Source organism: Desmodus rotundus, chromosome 10 (genome assembly GCF_022682495.2).
Source record: "Desmodus rotundus isolate HL8 chromosome 10, HLdesRot8A.1, whole genome shotgun sequence".
In the NCBI taxonomy this organism is placed as follows: Eukaryota; Metazoa; Chordata; class Mammalia; order Chiroptera; family Phyllostomidae; genus Desmodus; species Desmodus rotundus.
The window spans coordinates 83,111,040-83,127,564 of NC_071396.1; the positions used below are offsets into that span (position 1 = coordinate 83,111,040).

General features: G+C 35.4%; 1 protein-coding gene across 1 annotated transcript in view; it reads right to left on the bottom strand.

The window, feature by feature from the left end:
• TRAPPC8 (trafficking protein particle complex subunit 8) overlaps positions 1 to 16,525 on the bottom strand; it is a 90,481-nt gene that overhangs the window by 39,278 nt on the left and 34,678 nt on the right. The window contains 4 exon segments of the mRNA XM_024580721.4: positions 2,060 to 2,141; positions 2,143 to 2,169; positions 3,255 to 3,479; positions 6,890 to 7,021. Of these exon segments, the coding sequence (XP_024436489.2) occupies positions 2,060 to 2,141; positions 2,143 to 2,169; positions 3,255 to 3,479; positions 6,890 to 7,021 (466 nt within the window).

A 16,525-nucleotide genomic window follows, 5' to 3' on the forward strand; every position in this document is an offset into this window, starting at 1 on the left:
CCCTCAAATAAAACATTTTAAATAAAAACCTAAGTTATCCAAAGAAATACATATATACACTCACTCTTGCCTATTTCCAATTACGTGAGAGAAAAATAGGCTTTATTAACCTCAGCCTAACTGGAATTCTGCTTCTAATACTGATGCTCTTTTCCTTCTGACTCTGAAAGAATATATTTTCTCTAGTCTTCCAAAAGCAATTTTATATATAATACTTCAAACATAAAAAAAGCATGGAGAATAATATCAAAAAATAACTGCATATCAAAATTTAACAAAAGTCACCGTCTGTCATATAATCCCAAATATTTACTATAAGATAAATGTTATAGATAGAGTTGATGTGCTCCACTGTGGAACCCTCCCCAGTCCTCCATGTCCACTGGCACCACTTCCTCGTGGAACTACTACAAAGTTGAAGTATAGCATTGTCATCCACTTTTTTTTTAACTTTACCACATATGATTATATACATAAACAATGCATAGAACTGGTTTGTATATTTGAAATATATAAGTGAAATTATATTCAATCTATCATTCTGCAACTTTTATCGTTCAACATTACGTGGTATTATCCATGCTGAAACATGGAGAATTAATTCACTCATGTCCTACCGCATGAATCCATTATATGAACACACCAAAATTTGTCAACTCATATGGTATTTCATTTTTTTGCTATAAAAAACAATGCTGCTATACACATATGATACTTTTTAAATAAAAGGTTAAATTAATCAAGAAACATATTAAGCTCAAATATAAGACTGTTTAGTTACTTTAACATGCATCAAGGGTCTTAATATATTTTTATTTTTAACCTAGTACTGTCATGCTAAGGCTCAACCCTAAGGGAAAAACTTGTATTTTAAAAAGTCTTACAAGAACAACAGAATATTGGCAATTGTTCTCTACTTCTAAGTACATTTGAAAACTTCCATAATAAAAAATTAAGAAAACAAGTTTTATACACAAAGATTTCTCCTACAACAGGACTTTATATATGTGTCTGTGCGCATGTGTTTTTATATACATAGAAGATAGAAACAGTCCAACTATATAACAAGCAAATGTGAAAATAAGTACTTTGTATGCACTGAATGTTATATTTTACAGCCATTAAAAATGCTCATCAAGCCCTGGCCGTCGTAGCTCAGTGGAATGAGTGCAGGCCTACGAACCAAAGCATCATGGGTTTGATTCCCAGTCAGAGCACATGACTGGGTTGCAGGCCAGGTTCCCAGCAAGAGGTGCATGAGAGACAACCACATACTGATGTTTCTCTCCTTCTCTTTCTCTCCTCCCCCCCCCCCCCCCCGTCTAAAAATACATAAATAAAATCTTTAAAAAAAATGTTTATGAAGCCCTGGCCAGGTGGCTCAGTTGGTTGAAGCATCACTGCATACACCAAAAGGTTGTGGATTCAATTCCCGGTCACAGCACAAACCTAGATTGCAGATTCAGTCCCCCGTTGGGGCATGTACAAGAGGCAACTGATTGATGGTTCTCTCTCATGTCAATGTTTCTCTCTCTCTCACTTCAATAAACATATCCTTGAGTGAGGATTAAAAAAATGTTTGTCTAGGTTATATAAATAACATGAGCACTCTTTCTTTTACTTTAAGAAAATTAAGATTCAGTTTATTCTAATGACTTGGGTTTTTAAAAAATTTTTTATTGTTGACATTGTTACAGACGTCTGCATTTCTCCCCCCTTTGCCCATGTTCACCCAACCCTCTTCTCTCTGGCCATCACCACAATGCTGTCTGTGTCTATGGGTTATCTGTGTGTGTGTGTATATATACACACATTTTTTTATATTACATAAGAAAAGCCATTATGCTATAGTTGTTTTGTCGTTAGTTTTTAGTTTAAGGATGAGGAAAAACAATACAATAGTGGTTATCTTCAGGTGGCAGGAAGATAGGTGATATGGTATAGAAGTATTTATTTTTCAAACATTCTTTAACAATTCATACATCATTTTTTAAATGGAGAAAGAAAAAAAACTTTAAAATAGTCACTAGGTAACAAGACCAAAAAAACCTTTACTAACCATCTGCCGGTCGTCTGTCATGGCCAAAGAAAACCCGTGTTGCCGAACTATTAATATATGGCAAAGGAAGCTGCGGTAAGGGGACCGTCTGGTGAGAGCTGACTTACATTCTAGGAGACATACAAAAGAAAAAAAAAGAATTTCTGAGAAAACTTTACCTTATTTATATATGTATTCTCATTTTTTAATACATAAGGTATTAAAAATGTTAAGAAAAAAATTAAGAAATAATTACCAGTTTTACTAATACATTAGAGACTGATACAATTTAACAGCTGAGAAGAACTTTAGAGATTGTTTATTGTGGCCCAAGAAGTCTTCCTAAGGTTATTCAGCTGATTAGCTCTGTTTGGGTATTAAACTTCCAAACATTATTTTGGTATGCATTTTACTTCCTGTGATTCATTATACCACCCTATCTGCCAAAATTCTATCCACATGACTTCAAATTAATAAAGCACAAAGGGCAGTTACTTTCTACAGGACAGAAATACAATACAGGAGTGGGCAAAAGTAGGTTTACAGTTGTTCACATGGAAAAATATGTAATACAATATAAGAAACAGTAATACAAGAATTAACTGCGTTTCACACATCACAACTGTAAACCTACTTCCTTCTCCCACCCCATCTTTACTATTCATGGGACTTCACGGAAAAATTACAACTTCCAATTTTTCCTGTGAAACAATGTTTTATATTTCCTATCCTCCTGTCTCAGAAATGTTTTTCCTTACTTTAATTTTTCTGGGTTACACCATAATAATTTGTCTACTTCCCACAGATCTATACCTCCTCATCTTTCATAGGGAAAAGAGAGGAACGTGCTTTCCAAAGGGTGGTAAGAGGACCCAATATACTGTAAGATCAATTAGGATTAAAAAAAAAATCTCGAAAACATAATAATGAAACAGTCCAGAAAGCATCTAATTTAAGATTTCAAGAAAAGCCACAAATCAAGTATTTACTGGAATATTAAAATTCTCTTTTAAATAACTATGGAAGGGCAATGCGACTCAAATCTATGACTAACAATCCAAGCCTTCCTAGATTTTATGATGACTGATAATTAAATACAATCAAATAAAATCATTTTATTAGACTCCTGCCAGACAGTACTAAATAAGCATTTTTTTCCCTGAAAATAATGACTTAAATATAATTTTATTGTCTAATCCTGAAAATATGTGTTCACCTTGTAAACATAAAGATATTCTCTGAGGAAGGCCCCTTGTTGAGCTGCAGACTGTTTACTTTCATTAATTAAAATATGCCTAAAAGCAGACACAGCATTGTCCAGTTGCCTAAGAGTGTAGGACTGGCGCCCAATAGTGAAGTTAATGTGATCCTCTGCAAGAGACCAGCCTTTTCCTTTGTAAACTTGCATGGCTTGACAATAGCAGCGTAAAGCATGCTTTTTCTGTAAGAAAATAAACAAAACAAAGTATTACAATCTAAGTTTCCCTTGGACTGAAAAAAATACACACACACATACACAATCAAGTAACTAGTAACTGGTTCTTCCCAGACTAGAATAATAAGGAAAATGAAACTAACATTTTGGAAAACTTCTTAACAATAATTACTAACGAAGAGGTCCTAGAGCAAGCAGATGTCCAAGCGCAAGAAATCTACAAGTCAGGTATAATAATGATTTCATGAAAAACCATCTGGGTTCCCAAAGCAGTAGCATATGGAGTCATGGGTTAGTCAGAGGCCTGGTTGTTAGCTTGCAAATGAGAACTATCTTAGGAAGTCTCAATTTTGTTATGGTTCTCTCTCTTTATGCCACTACATTGGGCCGAATGGAAATACTCCTTGTGCATTAAAACTGCACATGTAAGTAAACACACACACGCACATTTTTAAACTACTGTCTTGTTCGGTATTCTTTTCTTTTGCCCACTGCTGGCTCCATCCTGCCACACCCATGAGCAGATATTTGGCGTTAATCACATATCACTGCCACCTGCTGAACTAGACAACTTCCATCCTAAAAATGGAATTTGGTACTGAGGAAGAGGCCTCCCTCCACTAAAGCTTTTGCTTCAGAGTATACTCTTCCACCCACTCCCCTGTCCTGGGGGACATTACAGACTTTGTACCATGTATAGCCAGAACTGTTTGTTTTTTAAAGAAATCTTTTCTTGATAAAGAGAGAACGAAAGCAAATAAAAATCATCTACCACCTGACAGCATGCAGTAAGAAGAATATAGCCACTCTTTTGTGATATTCCTATACAGATACCCAATTTGAATCTCATCGTGAGGAAACATCAGAAAAACCTAAATTAAAGGACACTCTACACACTAATTGGCCTGTAATCTTCAAAAGTGTCAAGGTCATAAAAGTCAAAGGATCCTTCTTCGATAATACAGAAGATATTTATGGGACCACTGTCAAAACCTGAGTAATGTCTGGTAGTAGTAATGCCTGAGGAGTAAGTTCTGGACTTTTTTGTAATATGGTTAAGTAGAAGAAAAGTTCTTGTTTCTAGGAGATAGGAAATATGCCCTAAAGTACTTGAGTGTAATGGGGCACTAGGTAGACAACTCTCAAATGGCTCAGGTAAACAAAAGTATTTGTAAGTATTCCTTAATTTTGAGCCTGTTTCAAAGTAATTTTTAAGTGACATTTCTTGGGGGGGGGGCCCTAATCTCCATTTTGCATTTAGTAAAAGACCAAATACTGAATCTTAAAAACTAATACAGAGAAATAATTGAATGTGTGTAAGTGTCAAGTTCAAATATACTTTTGAGGATTTCATGGAAAAGCATCTAAAGAGATTTGAAAGGTAACAAAGACCTAAAGTCTGCTGAACACAAACATACTCACTCTCCCCCAGCACTTTCCTAGTATTTTTTTTACTGATTTTAATATTTTACAATGCCAGCTCTATTTTTAAATGCCTTGTTCGTATTCTTAATAAAAATAAAAGAACTATAAAAAACTTCTGGGGACAAGATAAACAACTCAGCATGAACCCCCAGTCAGGAAAGACAGAGAAATGGCATTACCATCTCTCTCTGCCATCCTCACTCATCCCTGTGAACACATATATCTGTTTTTAATGGCGATGTCACAAAAAGCTGGTACGCAACAGCCTCAGAATTGCGTGTGCTTTATGTGCCCTGTCTTCCCAGGAAGATGCTGTTCTTGACCAACTTCAGTAACACACGCTTTTGCTTTTCCTACAGATCTGCATTTCTAGTCGTACTTTCAGGTTTCTACATACTGTATGAGGAGACTTCTGGGATTGAAGTTTATGGACAGTGGTCACAAAATAGCAAAACCAGCTACCTTAAAATCATTTAACTCCATGAGATAATTTAACTATAATTAGAGATGATTATTAGGCCTGATAGCAAATGTATCTCAACTTACCACAAATGTAGAATTATAAACTTATGTATTTGCTACATGCTCTGTAGTTTCAGAAGGTAAATGTAAAACCAGCCTTTCTAGTTCCAATGACAAATAACTCTCACAAATGAAACCATTCACAAAAGATGTGGGAAAGGATGACTTTTTAAAAATAAGACACAAAAGACCATTCCTAATGGGGTATATAATTTTCCGTTTAAGCAAAGGAAACCATCTGTTTAATACATCTTGTAAATTTTGGAACAGAACACTGTATGCAAGACAAACAATGGGATAACATGTTCAGCTGCATCTGTACTTACTCTGGAAAAGATCTAGTAAATAACAGTTTTTAATTTTTTTCCACTTTAATTTAATTTTCTATTAAAATAATAGCTTTTAATTTTTCCACTTTAGAGCTTGAGAAATTCTAACTCATGGAGTACATCAATTATTATAAAAATACATTTAATTTTATAAATATTTTTACAGTTTGTATTTAATATATAGCAAGTTCACATATTTTCTAATGTGGCAGTTTCCAAAAATAGAGGGTGAAACTCAATCTTCAAATGCTGGTTTTTTAAAAAATACAGCATTTTTATATGAACTTTCAAGTAATTTCTGAACACCTTTATTTCTTTGTACCTTTAATACATAAAAACGCTAGCATGTTTAGGTTAGCACAGACTTTGAAAAGCGTATGCCCTAAAAACTCATATCAGCTACATTAAAAAAATACTCGTACTCCCCTACCAGTGAAAAAGCTCCCTTATGGAGAAGACCTTGTTGGTTTTACGGGGGTAAGCTCAGCTCCTAGTACAGTCCTTGAAAGACAGAAATGATTACTGAATCTACACTTCTATCTGTATTTACAGTAAACCACCATCTCACTGCTGCTATCTCTCTCCACCTCCAGCAAAGCTCCAAGAAAGCTCTCTAAATTAATAAAGATCTCTCTAACCCAACTGCTTCCAGAAAAAGGCAGAAGATTTCTACTCATTTAATATTTAGTAAACGCCGTCAACAAGTACTCTGAGAGACAACAGAAGACCAAAGCTGAAGAAGGGAGAGTTCAACCTCTACTAAATAGTTAAAATTGCTTGAATGCATTCATTATATTAGGACCATCACATATATGATTTCGCTTAACCTTACAGAAGTTGGGGCGAAATTTTCAATTTTATAAATTAAAAATTAAAAAATTTAAATGGAAGCTCAGAGAAGTAACTTGACCAAAATCAAGGTGTAAGCAGATTGACCTTTAAACCCAGATTTCTCTAAATCCAAATCTCATGCCCTTACCCACATAAAATATAACACATTACCTTGAAACAAAATTTGTAACCATTTTTAGGATTAAGTCATAAAACATTAATGACATGCATTTATAAAATAAATAACAAATTACAACAAATAAAAATTAAAGCAGCAAATTATTTTCTTTTTAAAGAAAATACACTCACCTGCCCTGCTTTACTAAACCGATGGCCTGCTAATATCATATGAAACGCGTATTTTCTAACCATGGGACTCTTCATGTTTATAAAGCAATGTGCCGCCTGTTCCAAAAGAAGTGCACTTCGAAGATCAGAATCCTATTGAATGTTTAAAAGAAAAGGTTAGTTTCACAAAATTAAAAGTAAAAATATAACTGATGGAAAACATTTACTTTCTTAAAATATGTAACATATTCGATGTTTAACTTAAGAGTATCTGAGGGCAGAAATCAAGAGGTAGTCCAATCTTAATGATTCTTTCTTCCAGTAAGTGTACTTAAAAAAAAATTCTCTACCATGAAATATATACACACATTTTTTCCTCTTCATAAAGCCAAATGTCTGGTTATGATATACACCATGTAAAAAAGTCTCTGAGGAAATGTAATCCCTTTTCAAATAACAAAAAAGTATATAAACAGAGAATTTAATACAGGTGTACTGATTAAACATAAACCAGAAAACAGAGCCCAAAAAGAAAATTGATTCACACCAATCTAATTTCTTCTGGAAACTGATCTGTGACATCCAATAGCGTATTTCCATCCATCCAAGAAAAAAAGGAAAGATAAAACAGAGTGTGTGTAAATTATAAACTAATTTAATCTATTATTTTATTCTAGGTAAAGGTGCACTGTATTTGAAAGGAATTCTCAATTTTTGCTTTAATTCAAGTGAGCCAAATGGCTATTTCATTAAAAAGTCCAGAAGGCTTCCTCTCCAAAGATTATCACCTGTTATTAGTATATTAATAAATGGTACAACTCAAATTATTTCTACCTCAACTGATTCTGACAACAGTGTCTACAAAAAACATACTGCATTTATAACCTCACCCACAAGGACAACCTTTCAACTGCAAGAGCCATCATTACTTTAAAAATAACTGAGAAAGTACTTAAGGTTGCTGATCAAGTATCAACAACATTTTCAGCAAAACTTTCTCTAGGTTTTTCAGCTATTCTCAAACTGAACTTACCATGCCCTTCCATGTGTTCTGCTGCCATTATTTTCCCCAGGGAAAGTTGAAAACAGAAAACATTGACTTTAAATGAAATAATTTCAACAAATTATAGTTACATCAAAAAGTGTTATAGGTCATTATTATAACTATCTCTGTAGCAGTCATAAAATATTAGAGCTGGAACAGATCTAAGGAAACACTCTAGAAAGCATTCAGTATAAATGGTAGATATTATCTATTTCGACTCCCTCATGACAGAAAGTAATAATCAGATAATTTTTCTGGTAACTAAGATCCAAAAGCCAATAAATGGGAAAAATCAAGACTATACAATTAACAAGCAATTCTATAACAATTCATCAGATTTACTTGGGGGAGCTGGGGAGCTTACATCTTTATTTTTAATTTTTTTAAAAAGTGTTTTTACTAAGATTTTATTTATTTTTAGAGAGAGTGGAAGGGAGGGAGAAGAAGAGGGAGAGAAACGACAATGCATAAGAGAAACATCAACTGGTTGCCTCTCACACGCCCTTCAACTCAGGACCTGGCCCGCAACCCAGGACCTGGCCTGCAACCCAGGAATGTGCCCTGACCAGGAATCAAACCAGTGACCTTTCCAGTTTGCAGGAAGATGACCAACCCACTGAGCCACACCAGTCAGGGCAACATCTTTATTTTTGGGGGGAAAATATTTTCTTTTTAAAAAGTTAATAGACACTTTTTTTCTTAAAGACTACATGTTTGAAGAAAAAAAAAGGTGAACATCTTTCTTTCCCAACCCATCCTTCATCTGATTTGCCAGCTTAGTATATATTACATATATACACACACATATATATGTAGTATATGCATATATCATTAGTGCTTATGTTAGTTTTTTAAAAATAAAAATACTTTTTAATGCATAAATGGTATTATACAAAGTATTCTTTATTTTGCTTTTTAAACCTAGGATCATAGCCATCTTTCCAAGACCTCTACATCTCTCCTTTCTTTTAAAGCTACATGTATTCCATTATAAAATGTACCATAATCTTTATAGTCTCCAATTGATTAATGCTGCTTTAAACTTCTGTAACTACAAAAAAGTGCTTCAATAAACATCTTTCTAAACACATGAATAATTATAAAAATATTTTTATTAGATGAATTTTCAGAAGTAGAACTGCTGAGTTAATGAAAGCTATTCATATGCTTCAAATTCAAATCAATACAGCCAAACTGCTACAGAAAAATACTACCAATAAATATTGTCTTCAACAGGGAATGCGAATATATATATATATTTTTTTCTACTCTACTCAGCCCAAGATCATTTTTTAAATGTTTACCTCTTTAATAAAAGAAAAAAATGACTTCGTTTTTCAACATACATTTCTTTAATAGTAAGCCTATTCATCTTTTACTATGTTTAAAAGTCTTTGTACTTTTTTTGTGAATTGCCTGTTTATACCCTTTTGTGAATGGGTTTTTGTGACTATATGTTTATTTATAAGAGCCCTTTGTACACTTAATCGGTATCAGGACTTTGTCATATATTTGCAAATATTATTTCCCAGTTTTGACATGAAAGAGTTTATTCTTTAGTAGTCAAGCATACTATCTTTGCTTTTATGACTTCAGGATACTGCATCGAACTAGGAAAGGATGTTACCATTACTAGATTTTTTTAAATGCTCTCCTGTATTTTCTTCTAGGCTTTTTTTTTCAGATTTTATTTTTCACATTATAATTAATCTAGCTATAATTATTGGGTTGGCCAAAAAGTTTGGGTTTTTTCCTGTAAGATGAGTCTAGTAGCACTTAGTTTTAACTTCATTTGAAACGATTTTGTTAGATTGTATTGTGTCATATCAGCGTGCATTTAAAAAAATACTGGTGAATTTTTGTGTAGCCATTTTAATATTAAAGATAGAAGACAATAAGAAACATTTTTGGCATAGTATGCTTTATTATTTCAAGAAAGGTAAAGACACAACTGAAACGCATGAAGATTTGTGCAGTGTATGGTGAAGGTGCTGTGACTCATCAAACGTTTCAAAGGTGCTCTGCAAAGTTTTGTGCTGGAGATTTCTCACTGGATGATGCTTCACAGTCAGGTAGACGGGTTGAAGTTGACAGCGATGAAGGCATTAATTGAGAACAATCAATGTTATACTATGCAGGAGATAGCTAACATACTCAAATACCCAAATCAGTAAAGTTATTGGTGAAAATGAAAACTGTGTCTTTTACCCTGGTTGGTGTGGATCAGTGGATTGAGTGCTGGCCTGCAAACTACAAGGTTGCCAGTCAGATTCCGAGTCAGGGCAGAAGCCTGGGCTGCAGGCCAGGTGCCCAGTTAGAGGCATGAAAGAGGCAACCAATCAATCTATCTCTTGCACAACAATGTTTCTCTCCCTTTCCCCTCTCTCTAAAACAAACAAACAAACAAACAAACAGTCTTTTATATTATGGAAAAAAACTAAGTGAACTTTTTGGCCAATTAATATATTATCATGTAAAGAATAAGACAGGAGTCCAACCCCAAATAGCTAATTAGATGTCACAGTACCATTCAGTCAATTACCTAACACATCTCACTAAATTAAATGACAACTAATCACATGTAGTATTTGAATTTTCATTCTATTACTTTACTCTGTCTATTCTTATCACTGTAAACAGTTTGAATTTATATAGCCTTAGAATATATTTTAATATATAGAACAAGTATGCCCCCTAATTACTTCATTTTGGAATTTTATTTAGACCTCTCAATAAAGTTTCACAACTTTTTTCTTTTAGTCCTATAAATTTTAGTTTATTCCTAGCATGCATGCACACGTAACACACAAACACACACATAGCATAAATATATAAATATACATATATATTTTTAAATTGCCAATGAAGCTTCATTAAACTGCAGAATTTGGATGGGTAGCAATCCTGGACATTCCAATTAATATATAATATAAGGAATATGCCACAGATATCTTTGATGGTGTATGCAATCCAGTTTAAGAACCAGCACAGTATACCCTGAGCATTCTCAAACTTAACGCTGAAGGACTGACCAATTCAGGAGAGACCGGGAAGTCCATGGCACAAATTAATTTAGCTAAAGCACAATCTGACTCTTGCACTCAGTAAAGTGTTGTCTGAGAAAGAATCAATTTGCAGATCTGAATACCCTACATTCATATCTCATCGCAGCTTAGTTCTTTGTTAGTCCCTGTCTCTTACAGTGACACCTAAAGAAGAAAAAACATTGCTTTGAAACAACAAACAAAAAAAGCCCTGGGACTTCAGGTCGAGATGGAGGCACAGGTAAATATGGTTCGTCTCCTCATACAACCACATTAAAATTACAACTAAACTATAGAGTAACCATCACTCAGAAATGCCAGAAATCGAGTTGAATGAAATCGGACTACTACAGATTTAAAGAAACTACATTCATCCAGAGTGGTAGTGGGGTGAAGACATGGAGAGGCTGAACTGGCTGGTCCCACACTCATGTGTTTTGGATAAAAATTCAGAAGGGATATCTCGGGAGCGAGGAATCCCAGCCCCCCACCAGATCCCCCAGCCCAAGGCCCAGTGCCAGGAAGATAAGTTCCCATAACTGCTGGCTACAAAAACTAGCGGGGATTGAGTGGGGTAGAAGAAACTGCTGGACTCCCAAGAACCTCTTCAAGAACCTACACACGGACTTACTCAGACTCACTCCCTCTGAGCTCCAGCTTGAAAGGGACCGGAGGCACACAGGCAGGAATGGAAGTGTCTGGCATCAAGGAGAGAGCTAGGAGACAGCTTTCCCCCAGACAGAAAGGCAGGCAGAGGCCACTGTTTCTTTTCTTAACCTTCCCCCCACAGGGCCACAGAGCCCACAGACAGGTGCCATTGTGTGACCCACCTCTGGATTTCCCAGAGGCTCCCCCCCACCCAGGCTGTTAACAGTGACTTTTCCATATGAATGGCCACTACTGGCTCATGATACACAACTTCCTAAATCTTCTCAAACAAGCAACAGCCAGCCTCATCCGCCTCTTCAAGCCCCCAAACCCTGCACAGGGCCCCAGGACTGACACTAGCAACAGCTAGTCTATGTTCACAGCTTGGTTTGCCTGGGAACCTACAAACCCAGCACAAGCAGCAGCCATCTGCAGATGGCTTTGTAGCTCATGCAGGATGGCCCTAGTCAGAATACAGGTGAGGGTAGACCTTGGCCTATACCACCCAGGAAACCCCACAGCCTGTGCACCAAGTGGAGGGCTACAGACAATGTCAGAGCACCACCAATGTGCCCCTGCACAGCTGATCCTACACAGAGGGCAGAAGTTGGTGGTCAGAGGTCACAACCAGTCCTTGCAGCTGACTGGCCTGGTTAAATCCCTCCCATTGACCTGCCAACAGCAAACAAGGCTCCACTACAAGAGGAGGGTGTACTCAGCCCACATGGATGGCATACCTCGAGTATTCAGCTTGGGTGACAGGGAAGGCCGTGCCACTGGACCCTGAAGGACAGCTACTACATTAGGCCACACTACTGAGACAGGGAGGTTGCCAAAATGAGGAGACAAAGAAACATGGCCCCAATGGAAGAACAGATAAAAACTCTAGAAAAAGAACTAAACAAAATGGAGATAAGCAATCTATCAGATGCAGAGTTCAAAACCCTGTTATAAGGATGCTCAAGGAACTTAGGGAGGACCTTAACAGCATAAAAAAGATCCAGTTAGAAACAAAGGATACACTAATTAAAATAAAGAACAATTTACAGGGAAACAACAGTAGTGTTGATGAATCTGACAATCAAATCAATGAATTGGAACATAAGGAACCAAAAAACAACCATGCAGAACAAGAAGAAAACAGAATCCAACAAAATGAAGATATTGTATTCAGCCTTTGGGACAATTTCAAGCATTCCAACATTTGCATCACAGCGGTGCCAAAAGGAGAAGAGAAAGAGCAAGAAATTGAAAAATCTATTTGAAAAAATAATGAAAGAAAACCTCACTAATTTGGTGAAGCAAATAGACATGCAAGTCCAGGAAGCACAGAATCCCAGACAAGATAGATGCAAAGAGATCCACTCCAAGACACACCGTAATTAAAATGCCAAAGGTTAAAGATAGAGAGAAGCTTAAACGTAGCAAGAGAAAAAGTCACTTACGTATAAAGGAATTTTCCATAAGACTGTCAGATGATTTCTCAAAAAAAACTTTGCAGGACAGAAGGAATTGACAAGAAATATTCAAAGTCATGAAAAGCCGGGACCTAGAGTCAAGGTTGCTCTACCCAGCAAAGCTATCATTTAGACCAAAGGGCAGATAAAGAGCTTCCCAGATAAGAAAAAACTAAGAGTTCATCATCACCAAACCACTATTATATGAAATGTTAAAGGGACTTATTTAAGAAAAAGAAGATCAAAACTCTGGAAAATAAAATAGCAATAAATACATATTTATTGACAATTGAATCTAAATAACAAACTAAGCAAACAAGAAAAACAGAGACTAAATCATGGATACAGAGAGCATTTTGATGGTTGCCAGATGGGAGGAGGATATGGAGGACTGGGTGAAGAGGTGAGGGGATTAAAAAGTACAAAAAGGTAGTTACAGAATAGCCATGGGGATGTAAAGTACACTATAGGAAATGGACTAGCCAAAGAACTTACACACATGACCCTCGGACATGAACAAAGGTGTGGGTATTGCCTGAGGGAGTTGGTGGTGCTAGATGGAGGAGGAGCAAAGGGGGGGAAATTGGGACAACTGTAATATCATAATCAATAAACTATAATTTTAAAAAAATAGAAAGAGAAAATACCAGAGAGGAATCTAATGTCAAGGAAACAGAAAAAGGGAAAAAAGGCCCTGAAAAGAATAACAATTGCCATCAGTACTGATGAAAGAACAATAAAAGAATTTCAGAGTGATAGTTTTATCCAGAAAGCAGAGGCTATAAAGTTTTATTTTTTGGTAGTTCATATCTATGCTATGGCAAGTCTATTATATATACTCTATAAGGAACTAAGAAAAAATATGTGATACCACTTTAACAAGAACTCCAGCCTAAGAACTTTGCCCACAACCAAGAGATAATTTTAACAAAAGCTGAAAAGGCAAACATTAACTTAAACTATGAGGATAAATATAGGGGGAAAAAAACCATCTAAGCTACAGGCTTCAATAAATACTTCCATAAAAACACAGCTGATAAAGGCACCAGTTGCACAAACTTAACTAAATAAAATCTCAAGGGTGGCTGTAAGGTTTTTTTTCTTTGCACAATTGTGAGATAAACAGGAATGGTGTTATCAGCTGATCAATTTAAGACAAGAACAGTTTCCCTCAAGCTGGAGAAATTTATAAAAATGGCTGCTATTACTATACCTGAGAAACTGACTTAATGTATGTAAATGCAGTAACAAACAAAAAGGGCTATAAGACAAGAATAAATGTTCAACACAGAAACACAGACACAAGTAGAGGAAAAGTATCTTGTCTTAAACACCAAATTCAGACATACTATCCTATGTGGTGGTGAATGCGGCATGCTTTGTCATTAAGGTGGGATTGTTCTGCCATGCTGAGAATCCCAGGGAATAACGTAAGATCCACCTGCACACAAATTTGCAGTCCAAAATATAAACTCGAAGTACAAGTCTTTTCACCCAGGCCTCGGGGCTGTCTTTTGCTATAATGGTATTAGCAAAAATCTAGGAAAGAGAATTCATGAATGCCAAAAATATGTAACTCAGTACCCCATTACTGAGTACCCTGTTCACAAGACGAAGTGAACTTTCCATGATATTATATAGCCTTTCTAGTTAATAATATTCATACAATATAAATTGTTAGTTAAACTTTAACATAATGTTATATACATTATGCCTAGAAATCTTCACTTTCAAGTTACTGCAAAGATATATCTGAAAGGTATAGCAGAAAAGGCCACTGAGAATCACTATTTCTAGGGAAATAGACTCCACACATGGCCCCAAAGCATTAAATAAGAATGACAAATTTGCCAGAATTTCAAAACAAAATAAATCATTCAGGTTTGAAAAAGAAAGGTGAAGACAAAGAGTTTAAAAGGAAAAGAGAACAATGACAGAAAATAACAAGGTTACAATGCAGACAGAAGAATTTGCTCTTAAAGAAATTTTTTTTATTGAAGCTCCTAGACCATAAATTCCTTTACATTCACTGATAATACCTAGGATGAAAAACACAGCAACATATTCAGACCCAAGTTAAGATTACTTATTATAGGTAATAATAAGTATACCACCAACACACCCAAGAGCCTACATTCAGCTCTATCAAATAGTTTATGCTCCACAACTGTTCGTAGAGGTCAGTGTTCATGCAACATCAATTATTAAACATTATGTTCGCATCTATTAACCTAATTAGCTGTATCTTACAGAAACTTTTTTAGAATTAATGGTTCAGTTCAAAAAACATCTGTAAATTATATACCATGTGACAAGACCAGTATTAGGCACTAGGGATAAAAGTTTAGAGGACGACAGAGTCCCCTACTCTCAAAAGCTAACCGCTTAACTGGAATTTCCAATCTAATATGACCAGTCAAGTCTTACAGAACTATTTGAGAGGGCATGACAGAGACACTTAGGACAACCTGATGTACTGCGGATGACTAATATCAGGACTAGTAAATTAAGTGAAGAAAGAGGGAAAGGGCCAGGAGGAGGACATAAAGGACATGAACCAGGACAGTAGCAGGAAGGATTTTTAAAAAGAGAGAGAGAAGTATAATATTTGGAGCTATAAAAAAATATACATTTAAAAAGTTCACCAGCACCCTCCAATTGTGTTACTGACAGATAAGAGAATATGGGAGCATCTCAACTAGTTTCTGCCCTGAGCAAATGAGGAGCTAGGTGGCTATGACAATTTAACATCACAATCTATAAGGTAAGAAAGCTGATGAAGTTGGTAACTGATATGTCAACTTTAAGGTGCACTGGAAACACCCAAGTAGGTAAGTCTAAAAGGCGGTTGGCTACGCAAATCTAAAACTTAAGAAGTCAGGGCTGGAGACTGATCTGAAAATCATGACTATGAGCGAATAGCCCCCCAAAAACACAGTGAAAAGTACAGAGTGATCCAAGGACCGAAACCATAGTGCACACTACATTAATATTTAAGGGGCAAAGAGAGGAGGGGTTTGATTTTGTTCTTTTGTTCTTAAGCGTTCATCTAAAAATGGGTCTTTAATCACACTTAAAAGCAACTACAACCATTCTTTATAAGCTTGTATAGGCAATGCAACTTAATAATGTGTTATAAACCTTTAATAACTATAAATGGACTGCTTTTTCTCCCTTTTTAAATATTCATAATATAGATTTTTTAAAATGCTCAAGTGGTTATTTTAAGTTCATACTAGTGAAATAAGATTAAAAATTCCTGAGTGATTTCTCTTTTTAAGTATGAATTTTACATTAGGAAAGATACACATGCTTATTATTTTAAATATCATTATGCATAGGTCAGAACCTAACTCATGGAAGATATATAACACGTGTTTGTGGTTAATAATAATACAGACTTAAATCTGTAAATAAAATGAAATCGGTTTATAAAATATTGCATTTAAAATTAATTTCAACA